The 15,596-nt window shown below is 41.7% G+C and overlaps 1 protein-coding gene across 1 annotated transcript in view; it reads right to left on the reverse strand.

Annotated features, from left to right (window-relative positions):
* Positions 1-3,231: 3,231 nt before the first annotated feature.
* Positions 3,232-15,596, reverse strand: part of LOC120816504 (sodium channel protein type 5 subunit alpha) — a 33,324-nt gene continuing 20,959 nt past the window's right edge. Inside the window, exons 14-24 of the mRNA XM_040172152.2 lie at positions 14,277-14,678; positions 12,634-12,751; positions 12,369-12,523; positions 11,720-11,893; positions 9,903-10,025; positions 8,574-8,846; positions 8,317-8,370; positions 8,097-8,234; positions 7,735-7,839; positions 7,350-7,620; positions 3,232-6,523 (exon numbers count right to left, since the gene is read on the reverse strand). Of these exons, the coding sequence (XP_040028086.2) occupies positions 5,292-6,523; positions 7,350-7,620; positions 7,735-7,839; positions 8,097-8,234; positions 8,317-8,370; positions 8,574-8,846; positions 9,903-10,025; positions 11,720-11,893; positions 12,369-12,523; positions 12,634-12,751; positions 14,277-14,678 (3,045 nt within the window). The 3' untranslated portion in view covers positions 3,232-5,291. The remainder of the gene's footprint in view (positions 6,524-7,349; positions 7,621-7,734; positions 7,840-8,096; positions 8,235-8,316; positions 8,371-8,573; positions 8,847-9,902; positions 10,026-11,719; positions 11,894-12,368; positions 12,524-12,633; positions 12,752-14,276; positions 14,679-15,596) is intronic.

The raw sequence follows: 15,596 nt of genomic DNA on the forward strand, positions 1-15,596 counted from the left end.
ACGCAGAGGTCACATGAAGTGACCTGATCATCTGCAGACTGCACGCAGAGGTCACATGAAGTGACCTGATCATCTGCAGACTGCACGCAGAGGTCACATTAGGTGACCTGATCATCTGCAGACTGCACGCAGAGGTCACATGAACACACGGGCGACCGTTTTACTGGTCTACTCTGTTAATGGGACTTCTACTTGGGTAATATGACTTAAAGAAGAAACGAAGTTAGTCCTGAAGAAAAAGAAAATCTTTTTTATTTCGGGGTTTTCCATTGTCAGTTCGATAGTAGGTTGAGCTCTGGCAGCCCACTTATGGATCAACTTGGATCAATAATTACAATATACAACAAATAAAAACTGTTCATCAACACATGAAAAACCTTAAACGTTGTCTTGTCTTATTCAATCTTACATTCGTCATAAGCCCTAAATCATAATTTCCCGTTGTATCTGCCTAAAATACGAAGTTAGGACTTTATTGGTTCAATTGAGCAAACGATAGAAAGTTGCTGTTAGCATGAAAGCTAACAACATCAAAACAAACCGATATGACGAGAGGTTAAATTACCCATTTCCTTCCTCCAAGGAGCTGATAGTTGAAATGAGACGCAGGAGTAACGTTACTTTGTAATTAAAATCATTTCTCCTACAGTGATTAACTATGAAAAGGAGCGTTTAGCTGCTGAGGCTCCTCGCCGAGGCTGAACACTTCCTCGCTTCACTTCTTCTTCTCTACATTTAATTGGCGTGTCGCAACCAACTGGAATCGGTGCACATCGCCACCTACTGGACCGGAGTGTGCATTCCAGGGTACCCGTTTGGTCACTGATCGAACTGATAACTCAAAAGAAACAAATAAAAAAAATAAAAACCTAGCTTACTAACGACTAAATCCTGCCCCATACGGCTTCTTTAAGAAACCGCAGCAGTGCTCTTTAGCTTCTTCATCCTCCAAAGTCCACCTCCGTTCCACCGGCCCATGTTTGTTTCAAGTTGAACCTCTCTGAATTAACCCAGTGGATCCAGGATAGTTGTACTTTTATTCCCAGTCTTGGAAGTCTATACATTTTCAGGGATATTTCCAGCACTAAATCCTCTCCTGTAGTTCGTTTTGACATTTGGCCGTTTAAAGCTGCTGCAGAATGTGAACAAATGACCCCTCAGGTCTGACGTTTTCTACCTGCAGTGGCCATTTGTCCTGGTTACAAACCAATCTTTGAATCAAAGGGCCACTGCTGCACCTAGTTTGTGTTTTCGTTCACTCAGTAAGAAAGCGTATTGTCCAGGCGTTCTTTTCTTGTTGTTTCTTATTTATTTCGTAGAATCCACCCAAAACACATACATTAAAGATGTGCTGCCTCACTGGTAAAAAAGTGTCCGTCACCCAGGTGCATGCTGGTCACACCTGACCACGCCCCTAAGTAACCTCCAGGTGCCCACAGCATTACCCAATTAGTGATCCAATTACCCAAACAATTAAGCAAACTATATTTAAGAATAAATAACTAAATAATAGCTCCCGCACTACCCATTGCAGTCCCACGATTATTACAATCAATTCAGCTGCTTATATCTTTTTTTAATCTGCTCTGAATTAATTAATGATCTTCTCTTTATTACACCATACAAGTAACAAAACCAACATATGAAGTAGAAAATAATGTTGAATGACAGCAGTGCCTTCGTGCACTTAAAGAGGATTTTACCTCAACTCTTCTCCTTTCAGATTCTCACCTCTTACGGTAAAGACAACCTTGATTGCTACTTGATTGTCACCAACAGCCAAACAGTGTGACATTTTGAATTTTAATTTTAGTAAAAGTAGCCAATGAACATTGTATGGTCACAAGGAGGTACAGATGCAGGTAAATAGTTCAACATTGGCCTCCATAAAAAGTGCCTCCACAAATGACTAAAAACTAGTCAAACATTAATGAAAAAACACACAAGTCTTTCTTCACCTTCAAAACATTGCGAACTGATTTTGCGTTAACTGGTATCTTTTCTTTAAGGGTTTTCAGATAATACAAAACATATAATAATCCCATTTAACAGATTTAAAGATACAGAGATTATGTTGAAAAAGAGAATTAAATTCCCATTGACCTACTTGACTGATGATGAGTTCACACACGACCTTCGTTTTTACTAAACATTATTTGAATAAATGGCAAACACGCAATTCGTCAAATGTCTTTGTATTAGCATTTAGCATGTCTACATTATAAAGGATTTGTTATGAATAGCATTGGTATTGCTGCGTTTGACTGTCTGTTGGTGCATTTTGTAATTAGACATAGTGCCTTTTTAATCTTTTTAAAAATGTTTGCTCTCTCTGATGAGGCTTTAATCTCCGCCACATGTCCACACGCTTAAAAATCAGATCAATTACCAAGTCACATTCAGTCAAGTCACATTTTTCTGGCACTTCACGCACAAAGCCAAATTAAATTCAAAGTAAGCATCTGTCTATTATGCGAATGGACAGCAGAAGTACAGATGTGTACATCTGTATGTGTGTGTATAGCATGTATGTCAAAGTTACAGTATGTAAGTGTGCGTGTTTGACAGAGTGAGAGAAAAGAGAGAGTGTGTACATACGTGTGCCCGTGCGTGTGTAATTAAAACAAGTGATTTGTTTTTCTACACACGGATTATCCTCCTCTCCCAGCTGGTCAGAGTTGGATTTGACCACCCCGACAACCAGAGAGAGGAAATCTGTTTGGGGCTTAATCCAAATTGGCACCCTTGATGATTTTTTTTTTCCAAACTGAAAATGTGGGAGTGCTTGACTATCAACTTGAAATCAGAACACGACTAAATATTTTTTGAGGTAATACAAGGCCCTGCTGGAAGAGATGGAAAATACGCACAAATGCCAAAATCCAGAATATCTCATACATTTTATAAGGCTGTGCACTATTTATGTTTGTTTTTTTTAGCCTCAATTCTGTAACAAATCCAATCAGCTCAGATCGTTTTGGCCTCGTTGATCCACTGATCGTATGCGGAGGAATTCTAGACTACTTCAAGACTTAACACACAACCAGGGACACACAACCATGGACGCACAACCATGGAGCTGAAGGTTTCTGCACATACGGCCTGTTTTTTGCACTAAACTGTGGTTAGGAAACTGCAACACGAACATGGACATGGACATGGACATGGACATGGACATGGACATGGCCCATGTCCATGTCCATGTCCATGTTCGTGTTGCAGTTTCCTAACCACGTTTTTGTCTTCTTGGAATTTTTGTAGTTTTGACCATTAAAGTCCTTTTTTGTTTGGAAACTCTGCGTGTGAGTCCTACCTTCCTCTCCCCCCGCACGGACCCTCTGACACATCTTTAGAAATCAAATAAGTTAATGGCAATGTTTTAACCGTTATAAGGCCACGCTAAATTATTTTAAAATAATCCAAAACATTTCATCCAACTTTTTGAACGTTACCGAGAGTTGGGAAACCCACAAATATGGAAAAGAGTTTTATTACCATTTCATAAAACAAGCCATGAAACAATCAACCGAGATGCAATACAGACTATCAGGTCCTCAAGGAAAGTCTTTTATATAAAAAAGAACACAGTTATATAATTTGATCATATGTTGTCATGGCCGTCATCAGTCACTGAAATGGTCTTTCAATATAAATACATTACAAAAAATTGGTAAAAATAATTTGCTTTACATACATTTCACAGCCTCAAAGTACTTTACACAGTTGATTACAAAATGAGCTTTCAGTGCATTCACGCTCTTCCAATCCGCATCCATCGGATCTGATTAAATGGCCTAAAGAGATTTAGTGTGCGGAAGACATCGTCAAAGTCAGGCACATGATTCAGGGACACTTCTGTTATTGATAAAAGTTCAACTTGAAATGTGCAATGTTTGTGAAAATATTTATAACATGTAATTGTTAACATAATTACCATTTCTTCATATTGTTAGTAGCACATAATGAACAATACGATAGAAAGGAAGTAGGAACTTCCTCACAAATACAATTGATACTATTTAACCAGTGACCTTAATTTATCATCGCATACAGCATGGAGCACCTTCCTTGAATAAAATGAATAATTTCATTCACCACTAATGCATTTAATAAATCAATAAATCCCAAACATTACAAATAATTATCAATTCATAATGCTGACTTACGAATTGTAATGTTTTTCCTTCAATTTTAAAATGTCGTAAAGAGTTATGAGCAGATGTTAGCTTTGGTTAAATCATATTAGTAACCCTGTGGAAGAGCTTCATAGCAGCTACAGTCATGAATGTCAATCAGAAACACAGCAGTGGCTTCCTGTGAGTGTGCTGCTCAATGTTGTTAATTTCCCGTTCTGTTGGTTTATTTTCGGCGCGACTACAGTTTACTGAAAGTGTTTCAAAACACAAAAAGAGACAAAGAGACATTTCTATTTTTTCATCCATGTTTTTGTTGATGTAATTACAGCTGCTTGATGTTCTTACAAACAATGAAATGCGGTTTTCTGTGAGAAATGTTGTTAATGTTAGTGAGAAAACGTAGTGAACCAGCTGCTTTTGCCTTTCATGCATGTGCCCCCTTTCTGCTGGTTTGGTCAAGCAGGTGAAATAAATGTAATGTGTCATTTCAATGTCCCTCAGCCTTCAGGTGATATTGGCCTCCGAAAACAAAATTCCTTGTACAAGTGCTCAGATAAAACACAGGTCCAAGAAGACAACTTACGCCATTTGTCATATAAAACACACATGGAAGTGTTGGTTGCCCAGTTTGTATCTCTGGAAACAAACAAACATTCTGCCGTAAATACAAATTCCATTTTGCAAACATTTTCCTGTTGAAGTTGATGTTCAGTGTTACCTGCAGATCATTTGGGCTTTTGAGTGAATGTAATTAACACGTGTGAGATTACGTCCATCCATCCATCCATTGTCAAACCGCTTATCCTGCACGCAGGGTCGCGGGGGGGTTGGGGTCCATCCCAGCCAACTTCGGGCGATAGACGGGGTGAGATTACGTGTGATTCATTATAATCATAGTGGAAATTAAAGTAGAGTGCATCTTTTTTCTATGGTCGGTGTAAATTGCCAAATATTTGAGATATTGTGAGGAGAAGATCAGGTTCCTCTCACAGAGGTCCTGACTGTGCAACAAAATGGACTTCTGAGCAGTTGAATTTAAATAGAGGCTTTAAATAGAAGATATGCTTCAAAACTTTGCATATTTCCTCAGCATCTACTGATATATAAAAAAAAGCTTCATCTCATTGACCGTGACCACTCGTCACACATCTGAGTCTAAAGGAAAGTTTCCTCGTAGCTCTCAGCAGGCTCCCCGAGTTCACAGCCTCTGTACACGGACCTGGCGACCTCAGAGAGCTCACTGGTCGCTCTGGTCACGCTGTCATAGGACGGTGGCGAGGACAGTAGCGCGTCCTCCGTTGTCTGTGCAATCTCCAGCCCGACGAGTCCATAGTGATGCATCATGGAGGCTATCAGCCCCTCCGTTTCTGGAGCGTTCTCCACATCCACTGCAGTCTCGTAGTTGATCTGCCTGTAGAGGTAGGACGCCTGCTTCATGTGCCGGCGCACCAGATGCCTCCTGTAACACCTCTGGATGACGGTCGCGGACACCTCTTCCAGTCTGCGCCGCAGCGTCGACGTGATGGGCTCGTGCGAGACCTTGGAGGGGTTGGTCATCATGAACTTCTCCTCCATCTGCTGCTTCAAGGCGTCCATCTCGCCCGACTCCCCCAGGACGCGCTTTGTGAAGGCAAACAGGATGTCCAGGCAGTGGATCCTATCCCCGCTGACCATGGGAAGGTCCATGGAGATCAGCTTGATCCTGTTGGGCTTAGCTATGCGCAGCGGCTCCGACAAGGTGTCGGCGAAGATCGACAGCATGGAAAACTCAATGAACTGCGTGGCCTCAGAATCAAACTTCTCCCACACCTCGTAAAACATTTCAAAGTCATCCTCGCTCAGCGGCTCTGTGCTCTCCTCCGTGGCCACGCTGAAGTTCTCCAGAATGATAGCTATGTACATGTTCACCACGATGAGGAAAGAAATGATGATGTAACTTACAAAGAACGCTATACCCATTGAGGGGCTGCCACAGTTGCCCCGGGTGTTGGTGCCGGTGTTGACATAGCGGAGGTCACACTCCTCTGGGGAGCTGGCCATGATGGGACTCAGGAGGTTGTCCCAACCCGCAGAGGTGCTGATCTGAAAAAGGCAGATCATGCTATTCCCGAAGGTCTCAAAGTTGAACATGTCGTCAAGGCCGTCTGTCTTTTTCACGTAGGCAAAGTTCGCCATGCCGAAGATCGCATAGATGAACATGACGAGGAACAGCAGGAGGCCGATGTTGAACAGTGCTGGCATGGACATCATTAAGGCAAACAGGAGAGTCCTTATTCCTTTGGCTGCACGTATAAGTCGGAGTACCCGTCCTATCCTTGCCAGTCTGATGACCCGAAACAGGGTCGGAGATACAAAGTACTTCTCAATGATGTCGGCGAGAACAATTCCTGAATTGAGACAGAAAGACAAAGCGAGATTAGGATTATCTCACTGCATCAACTATGTGACGAGAAGCAGAAAACCGTCACCAGACATTGTGAAAATGGTACAGCACAAGATAAGATAAGACACTCCTTCATTAGTCCCACAATGGGAACATTTAGTCTGCTACCCGTCCGTCACCAAATGGCCGACAAACTTAGTTTATAGCTCGTGAGCATGAGGGAGCATTAAAGAGGCCGATATTTTCCTTGGCAGTTGGTGGAGACCAAAATAGAGCTAAAGGTGAATGGTGAGTGAATAGTGGAATTATATTGGACCAAATAGTCAAATACATGTTGATGTTTCTCCGTGCGTAGATGAGCACTAATTTGTTAACTCGATAGCCATAATAATTTCACAGGGTTCTAATGTTTACAACTTGTTTCTCCACCTCCAAGAGGCCAGAACAAATCGGTTAATGCATCTTCAAGACATTTAAACACATTGTCATTTGTTGAGCAGCGGCCAAAAGTGAATATTTAATGGCATAAATCTTAAATACAAAAAAAGTAAGTAAAAAGCATTTGCCAAGGCTAAATAATGCTCTTCATCTGTTATTTAATTAATAAAGATGTTTAGAGATTTTAATCTGCACCTGGATTTGGATACATCTGCCAGAAATCTTTCATTGAAGGATGTACAGTAGTCCAAGAGAAAATAGCAAACATAAAAAGTAAAATTGTACAACGTTAAAAGTATTCTGCTAACAAACAACAGATAAACCAACGCTACTGAAAAATGCCCGTGGTCAAATAAGTTAATGTTGTGCTTATTTTCGGCGTCTCTACTTACCCACGATAGAGAGGACTATCACCACAAAATCAAAGATGTTCCACGCTACTGTGAAGAAATAACAGCGCAGGGCGAAGATCTTGATCAGGCATTCGGTGGTGAAGATCACGATGAAGACCAGGTTGATCTTGTTGAGGATGGATTCCTTGCGCTCTGACTGCTCGTCGGTTTCCACCATCATGGTCACCATGTTGACGATGATGAGCATCATGATTATGATGTCAAAGGCTTGCTTGGCCACGAGATCGAAGAAGAAGGCCTGGAGAAAATTCTAGGGGAATACAAATGGCTGTTATTGGTACAATTGCATGAAGAATGTTGGCAGGCAGGACGATAATCGGTGGTTATCGACACAGCGTCAAATGAGTAATATATATTGGGTTACCGCAGGCCTTGGTATTGGCTTTTGAGGCTTTTTAGATCCCAACTTCTTCATAGCGTTGTAGTACTTCTTCTGTTCTTCAGTCATGAAGATATCCTGCCCACCTAAGTATTGGCAGAAGCACTTAACGTTAACTTTACATAAAAATGTCAAAAGAATGTTGGATGATGAATAAAAGATGGCAGAGGCAACTGTTTACTTCCAAACTGAGCCAGTTCTCATCAAAATTCATAAAATAAAATAGAATATTAAAAATATTGGAAATCCTTGATATTTGATGTCCATTCTTTCGACTGGGAAATGAAATGGCATCTTGTGAAGGTACAGATTGGTTTGGGCCTGACGCCAGTGTTGCTAATACTCATCTTTCTTTTCTGCTGATTGAAATTGTCAATAATGACGCCAATGAAGAGATTGAGGGTGAAGAAGGAGCCGAATATGATGAAGACGACAAAGTAGAGGTACATGTAGAGGTTTATTTCTCTGATGGGTTGTTCCTCAACCTGAAACCAAACAGTTTAACAAGTCAGCTGGTGAATGGAGCTTAATCCAGGACGTAGGCTCAGGAGGTATAGATATACTTACTCCTCTTGAGTCCACCGCTGCATGCATTATTTCCATCCATCCTTTAAATGTAGCCTAAAATCAAATATCACTGTGCATTACTGTAAAGGTGCTGAATTGCATTGTGAATAACTACCTTATCCATTGAAAAAAAAATATAAAAAATGGCCCAAATTAAAGTTATGATCACAAGAAAAACACGATTCCTCAAATAAAGGTTTGACAGATTCAATTAACTTCCAAGCAGCACAGCAAAAAAACAAAAACTACCCGCTCACCACTTGCAGAAGGGAAAGGTAGCCAAGTCCCACGTTGTCAAAGTTGACCTTCACTTTGGTCCAGTAGAACTGGGTGTCATTCATAGAGAGGCACTCCGACTTGTTGTTGACGACGGAGGCACTGTGAATGAAGCCCGTCCTGTTCACGCATTTCCCAAACTTTCCAGCAAACAGGTTGACCCCCATGATGCTGAAGATGAGCCAGAAGATGAGACACACGAGCAGCACATTCATAATGGACGGGATGGCTCCGATGAGGGCGTTCACGACCACCTGGTGAGCAACGGGTCAGAATTCAGTTCAGAGAGGTTCTCCACGAGTCTGTATATCAGCCATGAAAATCCCTCACCTCGCCGTTTTGAAACCAAAATAGGTGACCTACGTGAATCGTGTAGATTCGATGAGGTTTTGTTTTGGGGGGGGGGGGTATTCATATTCAGTGAACTCCGAACAGGGTGAGTGATGGTTTTAATATTTTCTGGTCTATTAAGTTAAGTTACCCAGGAGCTTTGTTGACATAGACTTAGCTAACGTTAGCTACAGCTTGATGAATTGAGTCATTTAACACAGCAGGAGAGAACGCGACGTTAGCCAGCTAGCTAAAGCTCCGGTGGAAAATGATTAGCTAACGGTAGCGTTTTTGAGGAGGTAGATTTTGAGGCAGAAGGTAAAGTGGTCCACCGTTCCATCAATAAGCAGACCTGCCAACCTGATACGCATTCTGACTTCAAAGGACGATGAACGAATCATTGACCCGAAGACACGGTCGGGAGGTGAATTTATCTTACCCCCCGTCAACGAATGACTCGAAGAAATCTCTGGGACAAAACCAGTTGAAAACCCCTAGAGGGGTAATCTCCTTCTCACCTTTTTCACCCTTGACCCGTTTCATGCCTGGTATATGTTATGGATGGTTATGTATAATTTATTTACATATATATGTAAGCACAATGAACCGCTGATTCACATGGGAATGTCATTGGTAATAATTTCATTTGTAAATGTAAGGCATTTGGTTGAGACACTTCACGGAACATCTTATATCCAAATCTATTGGAGGTGCAAAAGGAAAGGTCAGAGGATCATAAAGGCATTGGAATTAATCCTCTGGGCACCACGAATGTCTGTTCAAAATGTGCTGTTATTTCATAGGTCCTAACTTAATGTAACTCGCACAATGGAAATCTTTTTATAACCAGTAACCCACTTGTTATTTAGACTGCGGATCGACTTCTTGGTCATCCTCCTGAGATTCATCAGCAAGTTACTACTCAATAGAAACTCTGTTAACACATGACTGTGGCGTAGTTTAGAAAACCCATTTCTCACCCGCATGCCTTCGAATCTGGACAGAGCTCTGAGAGGCCTCAAAGCCCGCAGAGTCCTCAGGGACTTGATGGCAGCAAAGTCGGAATATCCCAGTGAATTTGCAACCAGGCTTATCAAGGACACCTACGTAGAGTACACAAACGCAAGTACATTGTGAGAATCATAGAAAGGATTCATCTTTTTCTTTAAATAATACAAGCCGAAGAAAAAACACTTTGTGAAAAGCACAGAATAAAGCATGTTACTTCAGAAACTGCATTTATTTTTATAACTGTTAAATTACTTTTAAACAATACAGTATAATTTATCATAAAAGACCATATAGGTTTAAAATATTAGAAGAGCCATATTTGAGCGTTTTTGTGTATTTTGGGGACATTCCACAGTTAGGAACACAATTATTTATTTTTTGAGGTTGATATTGGGTTTTGTTGGTTAATCTTTTAACAAATTTAGACTTCCACTCTATTCTACATCCAAAACAAACAAAACTAAATGGTATTCCGCTGTTGAATGACCCGTGGATGACAGCTATGAATGAAAGTGACGTGAAGTAAATGAAAGAAATTCATTTCATGATTGATGATGACAAAGCACAGACAAGTATGCACATATGGACAAATAGGGTCCACAAATGCATACTCAGCTATATATGCATATAAATATGTATATATATCAAATAGAGTGAGTTTTATAAAGAATTTAAATCTATTTTTGCCAAATTTGTTTCCCAATTTGCATCCAACAGAAGTCAACTATGTAGGACTTTTAAAGTCCCAATGCTCGGAATTTCTTTATAAAAGTCTATTTACACATGTGTTTGTCCAATATATCTAAAGAAGATTCTCAAAATTTACTCTTGCGACAATAGAAGTCTTTGGCTCAAAGAAAGTACAGACAGAAAAATGCAAAAACACTATAAAACAAAACAAGGTGGTAGTTTTCATAGAGAGAAAAAAAAGTTATTTGATAGTCACAATTATTGAAAGGATTAGTTTTTTCTTCTAAACAGACATAACAAATAACACTCAGCACATGAATTAGACACAACAACAGTTTAGACAAATGCTCCACTGGTGCATTTCTAATTTGAATCAAATATTTTCATATGTTAAATATCTTGTTGTATTATTTTAATATAAAAAGTTAAGTACATCTTCTGTAGATAAACCATAAGAGTAAATGACACTGCATCTGTTATGATAAAAGCCAAGGCCCCAGATGAACTGATTCAAAGAAGGAAGGACCGGTAACGGCCTCACACCTTCAGCTCACTACACAAGAGGTTTGGACACGAGGCGGTGGCTTTCGATATCACAACAGAAAGCACTTACGAGTGAAAAAACACAGAAGCATTTGTGAGGCAGATGCAGGTTTCAAACCCCAGAACTCATACTCACCTGCGACCTGCCAACTACGACTTACCCTAACAATAGAGCGGTCTGTGGCAATCTGTGTAACAGCAGGTGAAACCAGAGGAGGTCAAGCACGCAGCACGCAGCACGCAGCACGCCACTGAGGATGACCTCTACAGAGCCACGCCCACTTCACCCAACACTTATGCAATGTAGCGTAACAGCAGTTGAGAATTGTATAATGATGTGCAATCGAGCTGTGTGTTTCCATCCAGGTTGGAAAAGAAACGATGTGTGGAGTGTTTTAACAGGAGGAGATGACGGGGCCGTTTTGTTCAAAGTGCTTTCCTGTTAATACTGTGACACCAAGCTGTAAATCCCCAAAACAGCCCAAAGCAACGTTTAGCTACGCAACTGCATTCTTTCATGAGGTGCAACAAAAGCACTAAAATGTTGGCTTACGTCCACGATGAGAAAGTCCAGCCAGCACCAGTAGTTGGTGAAATACTTCTTGAAGCCGTAAGCAATCCACTTGAGGAACATCTCCAGCACAAAGATGTAGGAGAAGATCTTGTCAGCATACTCCAGCACCACCTTCACAACCTTTCTCTTCTCAATGTAGATGTCTTCAAAGGCCTGCAGCCGGAGGGGGAACATCACATTACCCAACAATACTACAAACAATTTACCTTCATTGCACCTTCAAGCTTATCATATGGGGAAATTGTTATTTTTATTGTTAAAGTTTATTAACACACTTGTCAGTAAATGTCATCGGTGAAGTTTCAGTAACAACTGGTCACTGAACAGACCGGCGATCTGAACACTGAATTTTCTATTACATTCAGCCTATCATTTTGAATTTGCATTCAGTAATCCCAATCATCCCACTCATCTTGTGTGCTGCATTAAATCAAAATGCATGCTTGTGGCATGATGGTAAAAACCAGACTTGACTGATTTCATTACGAAGAAGAATAAAACGTACAAACAAACCACGATTCCAACGTAGACGTCACACGTTCTTAAAAAATCCTTTCAATTCATATATATATATACATTACACACAAGTATAGAAAAACGTGTTAATAAGTGAATAGATTGGCTTTACCAGAGCCCCACTGCTGAGCAGGATCATGAAGATGATGAAAGTCTCAAACCAGCTGTGTTCTACAATCTGGTAGCAGGTCTTCCTCAGCCTCCACCAGGCCCGGCCCAGGCCACGGCTCGTATCCACTGTACAGCAATGACAGTGCCTCGTGCACACTGAGCGGGAAGGCAGAAAAGACATGAGGGATTATTCATTCTGTACAAAGGATTTATAACGTGCTAAATGATTGCTGCCAAACGTTAAGCAAACTGTTTCCTCGGCTCACATTCTGGGAAGCATTCCACTGGCTCCATGCTCTCTTCAGCCACCTCTGATAAGTTGTCCATTTCTTCTCCAGGCTTCCTCAGATCCACCGTGCTGCCCTCTGATAGGCTGATAACCTCCTGGGTGGGGAGAAGTCTCACTGTTACCAACCAGTTTCTCACTTATAATTGACTTTGTTGAGAATTGAGTTGTATTAAGTTGCACTCGTGTAGCACAGAATACAGGCGGATGGACGTCGCAGTGGTTCTCCATCAGCTGCCGAGGGCTAAACACCTGCTGTGACCTGCTGCATGTGCAACACGCTTTAAAGTTTCAATCCAGCAGCTTTCTGTATTCCGCATGAATTCATCCCATCAGAGTTAGCTCACCTAGATGTACCGCCTTGCCTTCTACTCTCCTCTGAGCCGTAATTTAGTTTGGATGAGATTTTCACGTGTTGTAACAGCAACATATTTAACAGGATTCATAGAACAGGGCTGCAGTTCCAATCCTATGAACTGGTAGAGTTTAATAAAGCATTAAAGAGCATCCGCGGGACCTGGTGGCCAGATTAGCATTGCTAGTTTTAGCGCCTGGAGACGGAGCAGAGAGAATGTGCACTAAAGGCATTTAAAGCTGGTGCCCCGGGTGTAGCTGTGATACCTGCACACATTCACTGCTTTTCTCTGTTCTTTCTTCATGAGCAGCTTCTTAATAAGCACAATATCGCCGTTTTCGCCGTCCAAAGCTACACAAGTCAAATTCATCCTTTTTTACGAATGAGCAGCTGCTGACGCCCAGTTGAGGTGAAGGATAGTTTGTTTTTCTCTTAATTGTGGTTAAGTGACTAGTGGAGCAGCTCAGGGAAATAAGAACGCAGAGCGCCAGCCTGCAGCTCAGTGCTCTGCTCAGCTGGGTCACTTTAATCTGCTCTCTCCACATCTGGCCAGCTGATGTCTGCCTGCCAGAGAGGACATGACTGCAACACGCCCTCCACCTCAACGCAGGGTGATGCTGATAAAGGGAGCGACCGCAGAGGGAGAAACTGGGAGCTTGATGAAGCCGAAGAGGGACAGTTAGCAACAATAGCATTCGATGACAACATAAACTGTTTATTTATTGAAAAGCTGCTGATATTCATAATTATTTTTTTCAAAGTTAATTTATGTTATGTTCATGTTTTTTGTGCTCACACCAGCACTTGTTACACAATTAAAATGAGTCTTCTTTTAAATGCATGAATATACTGTTATAGTATAACTAGCAAGATTTACTACACATGAAGTAGTAAAGTAATAGTGGTCAACATAGCAAGTCTTGGACAAAAATGTCTACTTGTGAGCATTGAATTCAATATGTGTCACTAGCAAACGGCAAAATAAATGGAGCTGAAAAAACACTTTCCTCATGATTATGCTGAAACTATCTAAATCCATCAAGCACGGTTATTTTTGAGCCTGAATTCTGCAGAAACAATCGAGCAGAACATTTAACTCAGGCTGGGTTCATCTGGATTCCTCTTACTTAGTGGTTTTAATGGCGAATGGGCCTCTTGCTTCACAAAAAGCAGTAATGTAAGTGGATGCTGATAATCCGTAACCCACTGCAGCAGTAGACCATGAGGGGGGTTCAGGTCTGTTTTAACACAGGAGTTGAAAAACCCACCGGTTTGTTGTCTTCATCCTCTGAAGACTCAGAAACCTCCTCCTCCTCCAAGAACTCCACATCCGACTCTCCGGGTGCAATCGGAACGATGACCGTCAATTTGGGATTTGTCATGTAGCTGTCTTCCTCTGGCACAAAATACTTTTCGCCGTAGCGTCCGAAGATCCCACCATTGCTTTCTATGTGATTCCCGACCGGCTTGACGGCCTGGTTGACCTTCTGCTTCCGACACTTCAAGCTGCGGTTGAAGAGGTCAACGACACACGCGGCGAGCCAGGAGACACCGGATTGGATGCGGGCGATGGCGATCTGGATGTTGTTCAAATCGCCATCCTCTTCCGGAGCAGAGAGGTTGTCGGAGCTGAAGGAGCTGAGCAGCAGCGCCAGAAAAAGATTCAACACCTGTGGACAGAGAGGTGTTGTGTCACGTTACATCTGGCTGGGACAGATGGAGACATTGTCCATGAAAATGGACAGAGAATGGCGGGTTTACATAATGCCTCAGCATGCATTTTTCTTTACTGACTAAGAGCGTAGGTTAGCGTGTAAGCTTAAGATTAAGTGTACCTCATGCATGACCTGATCTCCTGCGTATTTTGTCAACAAGAGCAAATCCTGCATTGTAAATTCTGGAGGACCTTCTACACAGATACACATATGGCCTCTTTCAGCCACACTGAACTCAAGTTTCCAAGCATCCAGCTCCCAAGTAATCCGTCTGCTAGCTTAGAGAGCAGCAGCATCAACCACATCTCTGCACAGTAGCCTGTGTGTGTGTGTGTGTGTACTGCCGGTGTGCATGCGCGATGTGCACAGTTGGTGAGGATCATCTTTAGCCACTGAGCCAGTCAGAGATGGGGAGCATGAGCAGATGATTAGTGATGGACGCCCTCCGGCCTCCTCGCCCCTAAGCATCCTGGATAATCCCTTTGGATAAACAGCTTTCCCACAATTCATGTGCAGAGGAGGTTTCTGTCCATTAAACTCAACAAGAAGGACCTTCGTGATCTTTGCGCTGACAACATTTTCACTGAAGGTGTCGATATCCAACATTTGCAAAACAAGATAAACTGCCGCGTGCATCCTATGTCATTGCTTCTCAAAGAGCAGAAACATTATTTTAAGTTATGTTGCGTGAGTTAGAAAGCGTGAACTGGTGTGAAACCAACCGGCTGAAGATTATAAATAGTGCTGGAGGTTCATTTTGAACTCTCGCTGCTCCTCAACCTTTGCATTTCAGCAAAGCACAAACAGCATAAGCACTTTTTAGCTTAAAGTCTTTAACACACAAGTGTAGGAAAACCGTCTCCTTATTTTTAG

This window comes from Gasterosteus aculeatus, chromosome 3, assembly GCF_964276395.1.
Source record: "Gasterosteus aculeatus chromosome 3, fGasAcu3.hap1.1, whole genome shotgun sequence".
Classification (NCBI taxonomy): Eukaryota; Metazoa; Chordata; class Actinopteri; order Perciformes; family Gasterosteidae; genus Gasterosteus; species Gasterosteus aculeatus.